Source organism: Dendrobium catenatum, unplaced genomic scaffold, assembly GCF_001605985.2.
Source record: "Dendrobium catenatum unplaced genomic scaffold, ASM160598v2 fragScaff_scaffold_920, whole genome shotgun sequence".
In the NCBI taxonomy this organism is placed as follows: Eukaryota; Viridiplantae; Streptophyta; class Magnoliopsida; order Asparagales; family Orchidaceae; genus Dendrobium; species Dendrobium catenatum.
Genome location: NW_021319382.1, coordinates 2,862,194 through 2,878,623, shown reverse-complemented (window position 1 = coordinate 2,878,623; position 16,430 = coordinate 2,862,194). Strand labels below are relative to the sequence as shown.

General features: G+C 34.7%; 1 protein-coding gene across 1 annotated transcript in view; it reads left to right on the top strand.

Moving 5' to 3' along the window:
• The window catches only part of LOC110113282 (rho GTPase-activating protein 7), an 88,779-nt gene that overhangs the window by 14,472 nt on the left and 57,877 nt on the right, over window positions 1-16,430 (top strand). Inside the window, exons 3-7 of the mRNA XM_020845786.2 lie at window positions 10,169-10,245; window positions 10,820-10,890; window positions 10,981-11,059; window positions 11,207-11,351; window positions 11,475-11,594. Coding sequence (XP_020701445.1) covers window positions 10,169-10,245; window positions 10,820-10,890; window positions 10,981-11,059; window positions 11,207-11,351; window positions 11,475-11,594 — 492 coding nt within the window. The remainder of the gene's footprint in view (window positions 1-10,168; window positions 10,246-10,819; window positions 10,891-10,980; window positions 11,060-11,206; window positions 11,352-11,474; window positions 11,595-16,430) is intronic.

Sequence of the window (16,430 nt, the reverse complement as noted above, 5' to 3'; positions counted from 1 at the left end):
GCCCCCCCTCCCCAATCCCTATTTTGCCCATGCCACCTCTCTCTAACATAAATCCCTCATTAACTCTCATAATTGGAGCTTAAATCAAGGATCTTATTAAAGCCCAATTAATCCCCACTTTCCCTCTTAACCCATAATTTCAAATTCAAAATATGAAATCTCATTACTCCATTTAAGTTAGGAAAAATCTGAAATTATTTTCAGATTTTCCCTAACATAAATCCCTCATTAACTCTCATAATTGGAGCTTAAATCAAGGATCTTATTAAAGCCCAATTAATCCCCACTTTCCCTCTTAACCCATAATTTCAAATTCAAAATATGAAATCTCATTACTCCATTTAAGTTAGGAAAAATCTGAAATTATTTTCAGATTTTCCCACTCAACCTAATATCCAACTCAACCCACTCACCCCTCTCCAAAACCGGCCCACCCCTCCCTCTCACCCACAGCCAATCTCTCTTCCCCTTGGCCGCCCCTCTCCAATTGCATCCCCTCCCTTGGAAAACCTAAAACTCTCTTGTTGTTTGAAGCCAAGAGAAGAAGACAATTTCTTTCCTTCCTTCTACCATTGGTGTATGGCTGAACCTGAGGTTGACCACGGATTTGTCTTTGATGAGCAAGGAAGGACGAATATTCTTGGATCCCCATTCTTTGACGTGTACTTTGACAACGACAAGATTGTCAACGGATACATCGACCACATCCTATACCAACTAACACTATCAATTGAAGAGCACATCCGTCCGGGCCGTTGGATAATCGTCGGTCATCTACAACATCCTCCACCCTCGACTACCTCTCAATCAACGAAGGTCTTCGGTACCATCTTCCTAGTGGTAATCTCTTTCCTCGTATGCTTTGTCCTCCTCCGCTAAAGTCTAAGAGTGATTGAGTGAGAAGGAACTCGTAGTGACTATATCTTGATGTTACGCCGTGGATTCTTGTTTATTTGCTATTAGACTACTATCTTGTTTTCGTTGTTATTGCGATTATTTTACTAATCTCTTGTAACCGCTTACCATTACTTAATCTTGTCACGAAAATTTTAAGAATTTAACTTGGGTGAAACATAAGTTATTAATTAGCAACGTTCATGTTCAATAATTATTGTTATAATCCAAAGCATGGTTTAAAATTGCGCAATAAGAGGCGCGCCTCAGCGCAATTTTGCCCATTTAAGCCTCAAAGCCTACGCAATGAGTTCAAGATTTGAGGTGTACGCCTCAAGTTTACTGAGGCGCGCCTCGCCTCACGGTTGAGAGGCGTCTGCCTCTAAATTTTTTTTAAAAAAGCTAACATAATATATATTTGTTCGGTTCGGACCCCCCAACCCCCGCACAGTCTTCCGTCATTTCCCGAAAATAGGTTTTCTCCCTTCTTCTTCGAACGACCTTTTTCCCTCTTCATTCGGCATCGGCATCCTTCCACATTGAGTTGCTCTTCGCTTATTACTTAGAGTTATCTTCTACCGCGAGGTAGGTTGGAGCTATCTTCTACCGCGACCTTTTTCCATCTTCGTTCGACGTTCTCTTCCTTCCACATTGAGACTACTAGGTATATGCTCGGTACCACTCAGTACAATAATACTCGGTACCATTAGGTACATGCTCGGTACCACTCGATATCACTCAGTACTGAGCAGGTACATGCTCGGTATCGCTCAATACATGCTCGGTACCGAGCAGGTACATGCTCGGTACCGCTCAAAATTACTTACAATAAAATTTTGTTCCGAGGGCGCGTCCCCTTGACCCCGCGACCTGACCGGCCCGCCTGGGGGCAGTGCCCCCTTGGATCCCCGGCAGACCGGTACATTGTTGTATTCATCATTTTTAGTAGTAATTGCTAGTGTTAGTCAGCTTCTTCATGAGTGCATGTTTATATAAGTTTTCTTAATATAGAATAAGTAAGCATTATGTTTTGGTGTTTGATATATTGCACTAATATATTATTCTCATAAAGGATGGTTAGAAGTAAGGATAAAGCTGCATCAGGTCATAGAAAAGATCCAGCATGGAAATATAGCACTCAGGTAGATGTAGGGGGAAATGATAAAACATATATCTATCTAAAATGCAATTACTGTGATAAAATTGTGAAGGGTGGTGTGACTAGGATGAAAGATCACCTTTCAGGGTCTCACAAGAATGTTGCTCAATGCTTCAAAGTTCCTGATATTGTAAGGGAGGAGATAAAGTCATACATGAATAAGTCCACGTCAAAATATCTTGCACAGAAGCAATTTGATGATAGAGTTGATGTTGGCTCTTACTACGGGAGTGAGCGCAGCGTTAGGGATTCATCTTCTTCGATGAAGCCCATTTCATCTAGGGGTGCTAGAGGGCGTATGGATCATTATATGGTGGACACATCAGAGGATATGACTCGTATACAGAAGATGGCCCCAGAAAAAACAAGGGAGGCACGGAGAAGAGTGTGTAAGGATATAGGCAGATTCTTCTACGAAAATGCAATTCCATTTAATGTTACAACATCACCTGCCTATTACAACATGATTCGTTCAGTTGGAGCATTTGAGAGGGCTCAAACCTCCAACAATGTATGATTTGAGAACATGATTCTGAAGGAGTTAGAAAGCACTGATAAATGCATCAAAGAAATTAAGAGGGCTTGGGTCTAAACAGGAGTAACAATTATGTCAGATGGGTGGTCTGATATTAAACATAGAAGTCTTATTAACATTCTCATTAATAATCCTTATGGTACTGTGTTTTTAAAATCAGTTGAAGCATCTGAGCAGGTCAAAGATGCTGAGTTCATATTTGGATTATTAGATAACATTATTGAGAAGGTTGGAGAATATTTAGTTGTACAAGTTGTGACAGATAATGCAAGCGCTTACAAGGCTGCATGTAACAAACTTATGGAAAAGAGGAAACATCTGTACTGGACTCCATGTGCTGCACATTGTATAGATCTGATTCTTGAGAAGCTTGACGAGCTACCTCAACATAAGAATGCACTTACTAAAGCAAAAAAAATAACCAAGCTTGGGTTCTAGCACTTATGCAAAAATTTTCAAAGAAAGAAATTCTAAGGCCAGCAGCAACAAGATTTGCCATCGCTTACTTGACCTTAGAGAGCATGTTGGATGATAGACAATCTTTAGAGGCTATGTTCACATCTACACAGTGGTTGAGTTGTGCTTGGGCGAAGAAGGCTAAGGGAAAAGAGATTAGAAAAATTATTTTAAATGATAGATTTTGGCAAAGTATCTTATATGCCATTACAACTATTAGACCTTTGGTTTAAGTTTTAAGGATGGTGGATGCTGAGAAGAAGCCTGCAATGGGTTTCATCTACAATGCCATGGATGAAGCCGAAGAAATGATTGCCTCTAGCTAATGAGGCGAAGAGGGTAGCTTTAGGAAAATTTGGAATATTATTGATGATAAATAGGAGCTACAACTTCACCGGCACTTGCATGCAGCTGGTTATTATCTAAACCCTCAGTATCAATATGCAGAGAATAAGTCTACAAACCCTGAAATAAAGTTAGGATTGTATCATTGCATGGATCGGTTAATAAGTGATGCAACTGAAAGATCAAATGCTGATATGCAATTGGTACCTTTTAGGAACAAAGAAGGTTTTTTTGGATTACAACAAGCAAAGGATACAGTTGCCAAATGATCTCCAGGTAATTTTATTTAATGTTTTAAATATTTATTTAAAAGTTTTTTTTTGCACTAATTAAACTCTCAACTCTCTTATATAAATATTAGTTGAGTGGTGGATTCAATTTGACGATGGGACTCCAGAATTGCAACGTTTTGCTGTGAAGGTTTTGGGCTTGACATGCTCTTCATCTAGCTGTGAAAGAAATTGGAGTACATACAACCAAGTACATACCAAAAGGAGAAATCGCTTGTCCACATTGAGAATGAATTCACTGGTGTACATTATGTATAATAGGAGACTCAGAGATAGGAATTTGAAGAAAAAAAGATTAATGGATAATGAAGATCCTTTGCTTTGCGAGGATGTGGCATCTGATGATGAGTGGTTTGTAGATGAAGTTGAAGTGATGCCGTCTGAATTACAAGATGAAGATTTAAATGTTGATTTCTTTGATGATTTTAAAGCATCTACATCTATCACAACTCAAGAGCAAATAAAAAAAAGTATATAAGTAATAAAGTTTTCTTAGACTTTTATTAATGTATTACACTTATTTATTTTGAGTTTGTTCAAAAATATTTAGGGAGAAGGCTTGATGTTGTTGTTGTTGTTGTCAAAAATATTTAGGGAAGAGGAAGATAACTGATATTGACGAAGGACCTGATTGGGAGACATTGGACTCTATAGGAGAGGAGGAAGGGGAGAGAGCAGTTCATCATACTGACAATTCAAATGAAGACCCCCTTCGTGATGACAGTGCTGGTAACTTATGAGTTCTTATGTGATATGTCATTGCTATTTATTTTTGAAATTATATATTAATGAAAAGAATACTGTGATTTGGGAAAGATGGAGTTTGAGTTGAACTATATTTCATGTTGTCTTATTGGTTTATTTTGATTTCACTTCATATATTGTGCATTTTTATATTTTATATATTATTTACTCATTAGTATATACAAAATTTATCATTTTATGTTTACACAATTTTTTGATTTTGTGGCTTACTCCTCAAAACGCCTTGAGGCTTACGCTTCGCCTCACGAACGAAAAACGCCTCAATACCCGATTACGCAATTTTAAACATTGATCCAAAGCAACTCTTTCGCATGTATGTTTCACATCAAATTCTTTGTCATAGATATAGTGATGGGCCTATGATGCATGGTATCATTGAGCTATTGAGACATTTTTGGATTTTGGTCATGATTGTAATTTAATAGTGTCATTTTGTGGTAAATCACTTGGTTAGAGGGCCTTCGTTGTAGTTGTAATTTAGTTTTGTAATTTTGTGACAAAATCACCCTATTAGATAACACGTGCATGCCCATATTGGTGTAGGATTTTTGGGAGTGACCTTGGTGACACACTTAACATCACATTAGTTCTTTGTGAATTTGGGTTATTTTTATTTTGTCACCCTTGATAAATTGTTGTAGTGGATGGATGGATTAGATGGTTGGTTTCTTAATCTTTAAGCGATCATTTGCTGCATGAAATTTTTTGAATTTTATACAAAATTTTGGGAGTTTTTAAATATTTTCTCAAGATTTGTGCCCGAGGGCATTTTGTTGATACATATCTCCGGCCGAGATTTGTTGTTAACACGACTATCATCGGGGAAAATTTTTTTCATCATTTATATTTGCTATTTGAAAGCTTGGTTATTGAAATAGACACCTTTGATTATGATGTGCAATGACCATGCCGAAAATAGGGGTTTGTATAGAATTGTATTTAATTATTTTGAACCTTGTCAATTTTGCCTGAAATTTTACATAGGATCAGGTTTATATACTTGTATCGCTTGAGTTCATTTAAATATTTTATTATGTTCTATACTTTGTCTTCTCTATCCTTTATGTGTGGAGGGTAAGCTCTCTAGATTAGAACTGGTGTTTGTTTTTTAAAGAAGGGTCGGCCGAGCAATCCAACTCTATATTATCCATAAATTATGTAGGTCATATGTTTGAATAACCATGCAGTGCCCATCAATTAAAATATATGCGAGGCATACATAGACAACCGACCCTTTTTATTGAAACTTGTGGATTGCTGCATAGTTAATGTAACACTTAGGGTTTTCTCTTTATTAAAGGTTTTGAAGGGCTTATTGAAATGTAAATAAAAAAAATTAATGAGATCCGCAACTGAGTTTTCATTTGTGAATTTACTTGATTGAAATGAGAATAGGACTTAAAATCATTCCTAAATCATGATTTGTTTGACTCTGATTACTTGAATTTCTTTGTGGTTCAAGTCTTGTTGACTTTGGTATTTGGGATTGGGATGTAGATTGGACTTGAAATGTTGGACTTACTACCCTACCTTATAGGCAGGGAGACTCGCTTGAAAATGCTTACTGCTTGTTAATGAGTTAGAGCTTGAGTTTGGAAGGGAGGCTTGTTAATTTCAAAATTGTTGCTCACTTGTACGGCTCTTGAAGTGGGTCAAATTTTTTTGTTTTTGTTTTTTGTCTATGTAGTATTCTAAGTTTAAGGTTTGAACATTGACTCACTTATCCGAGAAGATGCAGGCCATTCTATTTTATTTTAGTGCGTTGATTTTAGATTTAAATACTAGTTTATTTATTAGAGCACATATGCTTGATATTGTTGGTAATTTGAAAGGACGGACATGCTTTTTAGTGCTATAGTGTGATTTATTATTTATCCAAATTTAATCATTTGCGTGAATGCATTGCCATTGAAATGCATTTGTAGCTTTTCATTTTGTGTTTTGATTTTTACACTATTACCTCCAGAATGCCTATGTTGCATTTCCAATTGTGATTGCCACGAGCTTTTTTCTTGTGGTGCATCTAGAATCTAGAAAGATAATCTTTTAATTAGAATTAATTCACATTTTTGTTCAAGCAGACCCCATAGGGGGTAATTCCTTTTCTAGAGATAGGGAAGTTGCCTTCGCTTTTTTCATAATGAATCTGAATCTTCATTTCAAAATTCAGGGAGTCCTGGGTGTTCAATTTAAGATTTGGCTCATGATTGTCAACGAGTTGTCGAGTCCCTTATATTGGTTGTTTCAATTTTTGTCCTTGTAGTTCATTTGACATGATATATACAACATTTTGAACATTCATTTTGTTTTTATTTTGCAATATTACATTTTATTCATTTTTATCTTCACTTGATGTTATTGAGTCCAAAATTCATTTTAGTTCTGCTTTTTGTAAGTTTGTTCTAGAGAAATTTCAACAGCCTCTCAATGTCTCTCTTGCAAGGTATTTATGAGAGTGTTGTTCCTGTCCATTAGGCTTAAAAATGTGCATAATCAATCTCCTAAGATACCACGGCTGAGGTTCTTTATACTTACTATGCTTAAACAAGCAAGCATTGGCCTTCAACACTAGCACAAAGAAAGTACATAATAGGATTTTCTTGGTATCTTAGAAGAATTTGCACAATTATTTATGTTTGCATTTTTTTCTCCCTATATTGAGACGATGCATATGAGTATTTATTCTTGGTGGCGTACTAGTCCTTTGTCATTTTACATTGTGCACTTGAAACTGTGTCGACCTGAATTTAGGCAGGGCGATGAGATTGCTACGAACTCAATAACACGTTAGCTAACTTTAGTCTGTTTTGTGCTCTATGAAGTATGCCTTATGATTCACAACCCAAGGGCTGAACCATTGGGGAACTTTTACACTTTGGCCATGATAGTATTTTTTTTGTAGCATTTTGCAGCAAATCACTCGGTCAAGGGTATTGGTCGTAATCATAATTTAGCGTTGCCCTTTTGCTTCAAAATTATGGGTGTCAATTGGCCGTGTTCGGGTCGAATCCGACTTTGACCCGACCCGATTCAGGTTTTGGGTCAATTTTTCTAGCCCGAACCTGACCCGGTTCGAGTTCGGGTCAACACGACCCGACTCGTAATCTATTAGATACATGAAGGAGATTTGATTTTTGGAAAATTAATTTGCACATAATACATGATATTTTGTAAGGCAATATATACAAAAATGAAAAAAAAACTTGTAACTATTGTATAAATTGTTTACAAATTACAATGTTACATTTATTACAAAAATAAAAATACATAATAATTAATGGTTTAAATGTTTAATACATTACATTTACATGATTGCAAATTGCAATTTACAAATAAACTCAAATAGTCAAATTACACCTCCTACACTTCAACTTGAAGATACCATTAAACCTCCTACACTTCAACTTGAATTAACTGCAAAAGAAAGATGATTAAACACTTAAAACTTAAAAGTCAAACAAATAAAAATCATAAAATTCTAAATAATGAGATGGTATAACTAGAAAGCTTTATCAAATAGCTCAGGTTAACCCTCCAACACATTTAACAACTATTGAGAAGTGAGTAAATAATGTATATTTGATTTTTCTAATTCTCTATTACCATCCAAGGCGGCAATTTGCATTAGCCATTAAGCTTAATGTAATATATGTGAAATAATAAAGTATCTGCTCTTGATCTAAGCTAACACAAATGTCATTTGGTTGCAATAGTATTTACCCTAAATGACCGACGGCTCTCACTTTCATAATGACGGGCTAAGGACAACGAAGGTCAAGCAAAGAGATTCCGCCTTCAGATAAGATGTAAATCATGTAATCATATATGAATTTAAATCATGTACTGAGAATTGAGAAATCATCTTTAGGGGTTGTTAATCACGCACACTGCACACAACATCTAGGGCTTTCATTTGAGAAGCTCAAATATGAATTTTTTTGGGGGAAACTTATAAGAAAGAGTTAAAGACTACAAATCTTGCGAAGCAATAATACTAATATGCTATCATCACATTATCTCCAAATGCAAAGCAACAAAAGGGTTATCGGGTCTCGATATATGCCTGTTGCTTGCGTTGAAATACATAACTAAGAGTGGAGAGAAGGAGACTTGAATTCTTCACCTGCGATCGGAGAAATCAAGCCTAAAACCAACACTTAATCACGAAGAACTCAGACGGAACCCTAGGCAAGGGCACGGAGCGAAAGTGCGAAATAGAGAAGAGGAAATGCTAAACTCGAAAGCCTCATAACGAAACACGCGGCTTGCCTCCGTAATATTAATCCTTAATGTATAAATCAGGTTAAAAACGGGTCAAAATCGGGTTGTCGGGTTCACCTGAACATGACCCGAAACTTAAAACCGGTCAATTATTCAAACACTAACCTGACCCATTAGCTAATTGGGTTGACCCGAACCCAGAATTTTTGGGTCGTGTTCGGGTCAGGTTTTCAGGTCGTGTCTAATATTGACACCCCTATTCAAAATCACATGGTTAGAGGATGCATGCCATGACTTTACTATCATGATATTTGAGAGTGACTATAGTGATTTACTTGATATGATGTTAACTCTTTGTATACTTAGGTTATTTTAAAATTTATCACCCTCAACAAACTGTTGCAGAGGTGGATGAATTAGATAGCTAGTTGATCTAAGCTTTAAGTGAATATTTTTGAATTTTGCAAAAATATTTTTGTATTTTTACATTTCTTTGGGATTTGAGCGTAAAATAGTTTGCTTTGAAAATTGAGGGCATTTTGGCGATAAAGATCCCTACTTTGAAATTTGTTATTAACATATACCCATCATTGGGGATTTATTATTTGCATCTTTTATTTTTGCTTTTTGAAAACTTAATTCTTGAAATAGTCCTCTTTGATTATGCTGTGCAATGACCCAGCCTATCAAAAGGGCTTTTAGAGGATTGAACTTTATCTCTTTGAACTTTTATCATCCCTGCCTGGTTGCTTACAAAGGCTCGAGTTCATATATTTGCATGCTTTGAGTTTTTTTAAACATTCATTAGTTCCAAATCATGTCGACTTTACCTTGCATGTGTGGATGATCATGTCCCTAGATTTGAGCTTGTGGCTTGTTGCATATGTGAGATAACCCTGAGAGTTTGCATTTTAAATTTTTTTTTATTAAAATCATTGAAGGCCTCATGAAAATGCAAATAAAAAATAAATTAACGAGATCCACAACTGAGTTTTTCTTTGTGATGTGGAGGATCGGACTTGAAATGTGGGACTTATGCCCCTACCTTGTTGGCAGGGTGGCCTGCTTCAAAATGTGTAACATTTGTTGATGAGTTTTGTTTGAGTTTGAAATGAATTCTTGTGAATTTCAAATTGATTGCTGGTATTTCAAAATGGTGTATGGTTCTGGGAACAGGGTAAATTTGATTTTTTTTTTTAATCCGTGTTCATTTTGAGCCTTAGTCCATGTAATATTTTTCACATCTTGTTTTATATGACACTAGTTATCTTAACAGTTTTTTGCCCTCTTGTTTTCATTTAAGCTGTGAACCTATAGTAGTTCACCCTTCTGCTTTCTTGTCTTTTACATACTTAGTTTCAACTACAGAGTTTATCCTTTGCACACTCAAGGGAGCTTATTACTACTCTGTTTAATGCAATTTTTCTACTTTCTCTCTCTCTCTCTCTCTCTCTCTCTCAGTTTGTAGTACTAATCTGAAGCTGTCATGTTGGCTCTTTGCAGGAATTGGTTGGAAATCTTGGAAGAAGCGTTGGTTTATCCTTACACGCACTTCATTGGTTTTCTTCAAAAGTGACCCTGTCAGTATTCTTCTAGCATTGTCTATATTTATTTGATTTCATCTTCTTAAGGCCTGATAATTTTGTTTCAATAACATGTCTTGTAACTCTTTTTCTGGTAACTTCGTTCTGATGTGACAATCAATGCAAATTTTACTATTTAACTTTGCTCAAATAAAACTTGCAAGCAGATTGCATTAGTGACCATTATGTAAGTGGTGACAGTGATTCTTGTAGGGATGAAGCTTGTGAGCCAGTGTCATTGTTAAGTATGACTTGGTTGTAACACTTCGAAAGCTTATAACTTGGTGTTTTTGTTTTATCACTCCATAGATTTTGTAATATACTCAAAAGTAGCTCAGTTATGAATTCTTAATAACATTTTTCCTGATCCTGTAGAAGGAAGAATGTAGCTTGTTCAAAACAAGTGCTATACAAAAGCTTACGAAATAAATATTGCATAAGCCCCTTGAAACTATTATATTATGTTCGAGTTCTTAATACTTAACTGAGAAAGTCAAAAGAGGAAAGAAAGTTCTTGTGCCATCAAGGACCTTAGAAAAGGTACTTATTGTTGCTATTTGATTCCTTGCAGAGTGCATTGCCTCAGAGAGGCGGTGAAGTTAATATCACTCTTGGTGGTATTGACCTGAATAATTCTGGAAGGTATGCACATTCTGCTTCTTCTTAGCATTTATGTTTATCTCTTGTGATAAAATCGAAGTTATGAAATACTCGTTGAATGAATATTTGCAGTGTGGTTGTGAGGGAAGACAAAAAATTGTTGACCGTCTTATTTCCTGATGGCCGCGATGGAAGAGCATTCACCCTTAAGGTGCTTAGTATGTTGATTACTACATTCCAGTTTTATTTTGAGATAGATTGTTTAACGTTCTTTGTTGTACCTTAGGCAATTTAGATTAGCTGATTATTTTGTTTTAGGATCCCCAATGTATCATATTATGGTTTATTGTGGCACTAGGCAGAGACAATGGAGGATTTATTTGAGTGGAAAACTGCTTTGGAACAAGCCCTGGCACAAGCTCCAAATGCTGCCCTAGTTATGGGGCACAATGGAATATTTCGTAACGATAATAATGATTCGTTTGAAGGATCGATTCAGCACTGTATGTGTTTTTTTAGCTTCTATCTCTTGCTATTGTCAGTTTATATGTTAGCTTATTTTTTTTAGTACTGTGCTAACTGGTTTATACATAAATATTTACTTGTCTACCTTTTTATTTGCACAGGGAGAGACAAGCGGCCCATAAAATCATTGGTCATTGGAAGACCAATTTTACTCGCACTAGAAGACATTGATGGGGCACCTTCCTTTCTGGAAAAAGCTTTACAATTTTTAGAGATTCACGGTAACTTCCAATTGCAATAAATGCTATTAAATGCATTAATATTATATCTGTTTTTACTATCTTAGTTACTTTTGTTGATGTGATGCAACAATTGATAAGCTAGCAGATTTTGCCCAATTTGTGCTACAAGTCATCTAATAAGAAAAATATGGCAAGAACCAGTTGGGATGTGTGGGCAGTTCAATCTATGACGCACAAGTACTTCTACATGGACATTGTATGGATGCAATGTTAGATATTTGAATGCTCGAACGCCCATGGCCATCTATTTACACAGCATTTGGCATGTCTCATTTGGCAAGCAATTGGGTGAGATTTGAATAAAGTTTGCTATACCGCCTGTAGAGAGTTCAGTCGTAAAATTCTTAATAGATTCCATTACAACAAAACTCTGTAACTCAAGAGTGGAATCACCAAATTAGATCCACCATTCAATTGTTTTCAAGAAGAAAAAAGATAATCAGAATTCAGAACTGAATAAAGTATCTTGCATTTACCAAAATAACTATACCTGGAGACCGTTTGGCAATGGTTGATTTTGCTGCATTCACCCATAATTGCGCAATTGAGGCGCGCCTCACACAAGGTGAGGCGTACGCCTCTTCCAGGCTCCAAATTACGTGCGCCTCGAGGCGTATTTGGGAAGAATTGCGCAGAGGCGCACCTCTTGTTGAGCAATTTTAAACAGAGCTCACGGTACATGGTGTATGTGTTTTGGACATAACATACTTAGACTATTTCAATGTATTTATCATAACTATGATTATCATATTTGATTTTGGGGTCCTATAATGGTGAGAATTATGATTTGTCCTTTTATATGTCGTATTTGTAAAAGTTTGATGAAGATGTATTTTGTATCTTCAAATTAAAGATAACACTATTGATTTTTGTCAATGATGTAAAAATTACTTATATGTTAAGCCTCAACAATTTTCATCACAATTTAAGCAAGTTTAAACATTAATTAAGTAGGTGTAAAAAGCAAGTGATATTCTTCTTGTTAATAAGACTAGAGAGGGAGTTGAAGGAATACTTGAATTATGGAGGTCAACCTCAGAGTATAAAGATTTTCGTTTAAGCAGATCTAAAACTGAATATATGGAGTGTAATTTTAGCAGTAACATATTTAATGGCGAGATTGTGATATTGGACGATCTAGTCATTAATAAGAGTACACATTTTTGATATCTTGGGTCTATTGTTCAAAGTGATTGTGAAATAAAAGACGATATGATTAGTAGAATTCAAGTTTGATGGTTGAAGTGGAGGAATGTATTAGGCATATTGTGTGATAGAAAAAGTACTCCGCAAACTTAAGGAAAAATTCTATAAGATGGTGATGAGATTTGCAATGCTTTATGGTGCATAATGTTCGCCATTAAAAGAGAAGCAAAAAAATTAAGTTGACAGTTGCAGAGGTGAGGATGCTTAGGTGGATGAGTGGCTTCACTCTTAGAGATAGAATGCGAAATGAGGATATACGTGAAAAAGTTGGACTAGTTCTAGTGGTAGATAAGATTAGAGAGAGTTTTCTTAGATGGTTTGGACACAAAAAATGTCGGCCGTCTGATGACTCGGTTAGGAGAGTAGATGTATTGAATTTGGCTATATTAAAAAAGGTAGAAGTAGACTTATAAAGACTTGGCTTGAAAATATTAGAAATGATATTTTTATATTAAATTTAGATGAGAATTTGACTCTTTAACATGACACAATAAAAAAAAATGATTCATGTAGCTGACCCTACGGAGTTGGATAAAGGCTTGATGTTTTTGTTCATTACATTATTAATTATGATATTTTATATATTTTTAAAAATATCTTCAATTTCTAAACTTATAGCATTATTTCAAGTCATATTATTTAAAGCCTTAGTGACTATTTTTTGGATAAAATTGGTTTATAGGGTAATACGGGAGGCTTGGTGGTTATGAGAAGGTTTTTCATACGATTGAAATATGTGTAAGAGATGTTTAGTTGAAGCTCTTATACCTTTATTTATAGGCTTAATGGTTCTCTCAATAAATTCAGTAATAAGGATTGACTCGATTGATTAGGCTTGCATAGATTTAGTTGCTTTTCTTGAGTAAACTTGTGATGGCTCAGTAGGACGTGTGTTTGGTATAAGCTTGATTTTTATAGAAGTGATTGGTTTTGAAATAAATTTTGTTAGGTTGAGGAGGAGTCTCGAAGGACAATCCAAGAAAAAACTCATTTATGAATGATATTTTTTCCTTATTAACATAGTTGTAATATTTTTCATCTATAGTGACAGTAGCGAATAGATATATCTTTCTCGTGGAGGAATGATAGCATTTGTATCAGAATATCCAATGAAGACACTTTTAATTTCTTGAGGATCAAGCTTTCCTCTATTTTGAAGTATTTTGGGAACAAGGTTATTTGAGGTATTGAAATTTATAAAGAATTTAGTTAAGACTTGTGTAGGACTTTTGAACTCAAGGAACTTTGTTGGTAATTGGTTCATAGTGTGGGCTAATGTTAAAACTGCTTCACCCAATTATTGTTTTCGGAGGATTTAAATACATACCATAAAACTCTTATGTATTTATATTTCTAAATCCTAAATTTTATATTTATGATATATTGTAGCGCCTAAATCACTACAAAGCATATACAAGAAAATGTGTTTTACTTCAATTAAGTTAATATTAGTGGTATTCTAGATGTGATTTAGAGATTTGAATATTACATAAGTGAATATAAAGATTTAGATGTTAGATATGCAAATACATAAGTATTTTGGCATATGTATGTAAATCCCCCTAATTTTAGATGTTTTTCTTAGAAAGAAAACCCTAGTAGCAAGAAGGTGCTTGTACCTTCCTTTCGGCTCCTCCGTTTTGTTGGAGTGTATATACATAAGTGGACTTATGCATTATTTTTTTTTTCTTGGAAGTATGAAGTGGGATAATGATTAAAATGATTTTTGGCATTGTCATGATCTAATTTTTTAATTTTAACACCAAATTGATTTGTGACCATATTAAAAAGGTAGGAAATATGATTCATTACTGTTGCCTTTTAATATAAAGGTTCTTGACATACTCGTGTAATCATCAAAAAAGAAGATAAGCCACTAAATTCAGATATGTCAGGTGTAGAGAATGGGCCTTATTTATTGCTATGAATGAGAGAAAAAAGAATATAGGTTCTTATGACACTCATTGAAAAATTAGTACATTTGTATTTTTTTTAGTTTACAAGCATCATAATAAAATTCCGTAATATTGATTTTTTTTAATAAAGAAGGAAAATTGCTTTTTGAACAATAGAGGGTGGGTGGCTAAAACGTATGTGTTGAAGCCAGTTTTCTTTTTCAAATTAGATTTAAGGGTTTTTGAGAGTGGAGATAATTTTGAAGATTGTATGAAATTTCATTGATCATTAAATTCCTCAAAATAGTAGAGATAATCTCTTTTTTTAGCAAGCTCATTTGTTTTACTCATACCCCATTCCTAAATGACATACTATGAAGGATAAAACCAATACATCACTTAGAATCTTTATTTTGGTTAGCTTTTGAATGGATAATATGTTGGTGAATAATTTAGGTATATGGAGGACATTTCCTTGTGTTAGGGATTCGTATGGAAAAATATCTTCTTGATTGGCCACGGTGGTTAAGAATCCTTAAGCTATGATGATTTTCTTATTATTAGGGCATCAGGTATATGGAATAAATTTATAAGAGTTATATTATCTGTAGCTTATGAATTAATGATCCAGAAATTGAAAATGGGCATCTTTAAGACTTTAATGAGAAGAGGAGGTTATACCTTGTCTATTGTAGATGTTTTTTCTAGTGCTTCTAGCAGGCCTTTTTCTCTTTATATTCCTTAAAAGTTGACATAATTTTGTTCTTCCTTCTAATAACATGGGACCAAACACAATCACTTCAGATAATTTTTTCCATTCAACTGGCATGTTGAATGCATTTTTTGCAACTCTCCCGTTGGATTTAGGTTGCATCCCTCAATTTAAAGAGAAATCGAGACCAAGTGTATGTGAGTATTTTTATTGTTGTCCATGGAGAGAGAAATTATGCTCATGTGCTTAAGAAAAAATAATATAGAAGGAAATAAATGTAGCTTTGCAATAATGAAGGTTGTGACCGTGTAACGATAAAGACTTCAATAATGGAAATAGTTTGCGGCAATGCAAGGATTTAGGCTAGAATAATGTGATCTTTTTGTGGCAATACAATGATGAAAGCTGTAGTTTTAGAAAAATAGGAGAAAAGGATGAGAGTGCAGCAATGAAGACTTTAGGATTGTGGTAATGTAATGATGAAGGCTGTAGTTTCGAAAATATAAGAGAAAAAACCTTTAATTATGATATAATGGTAATAATTGGGGACTAATTAAGTGTTTTATTACAAAGTGTAGCTTTTATAAAATCATAGGAGAGCTTCTAATAAGAAATATATAAAAACAAGGAATAATGATTAAAAAATAATTACAATTATCCACGGTTGGATTAGCAGGCATTAGGTACCCTATGTAACAATGAGGTGGCAACAAAATGAGGAAAGAAAAATGGCAGAAGTCCTGATAAGTGTAGTTCACTACTGGAAAAAATTATGCAATCTTCTCTCTCTCTCACTCATTGACGCATACAAGTGTGGGGCAATTGGTTTGGGGTTATGGAGAGGAAAATTTTGTTTTTATTTTAAAAATAAAAATTTGAAATACAATAAATTATATTTATTTTTTCATAAAATTTTTATGACACGTTTCCAATATATTTTTTTGATTAGACACGTCTTCAACATGTCCGACGTGCCAGTCAAACATGTGTCATGTTGGATAT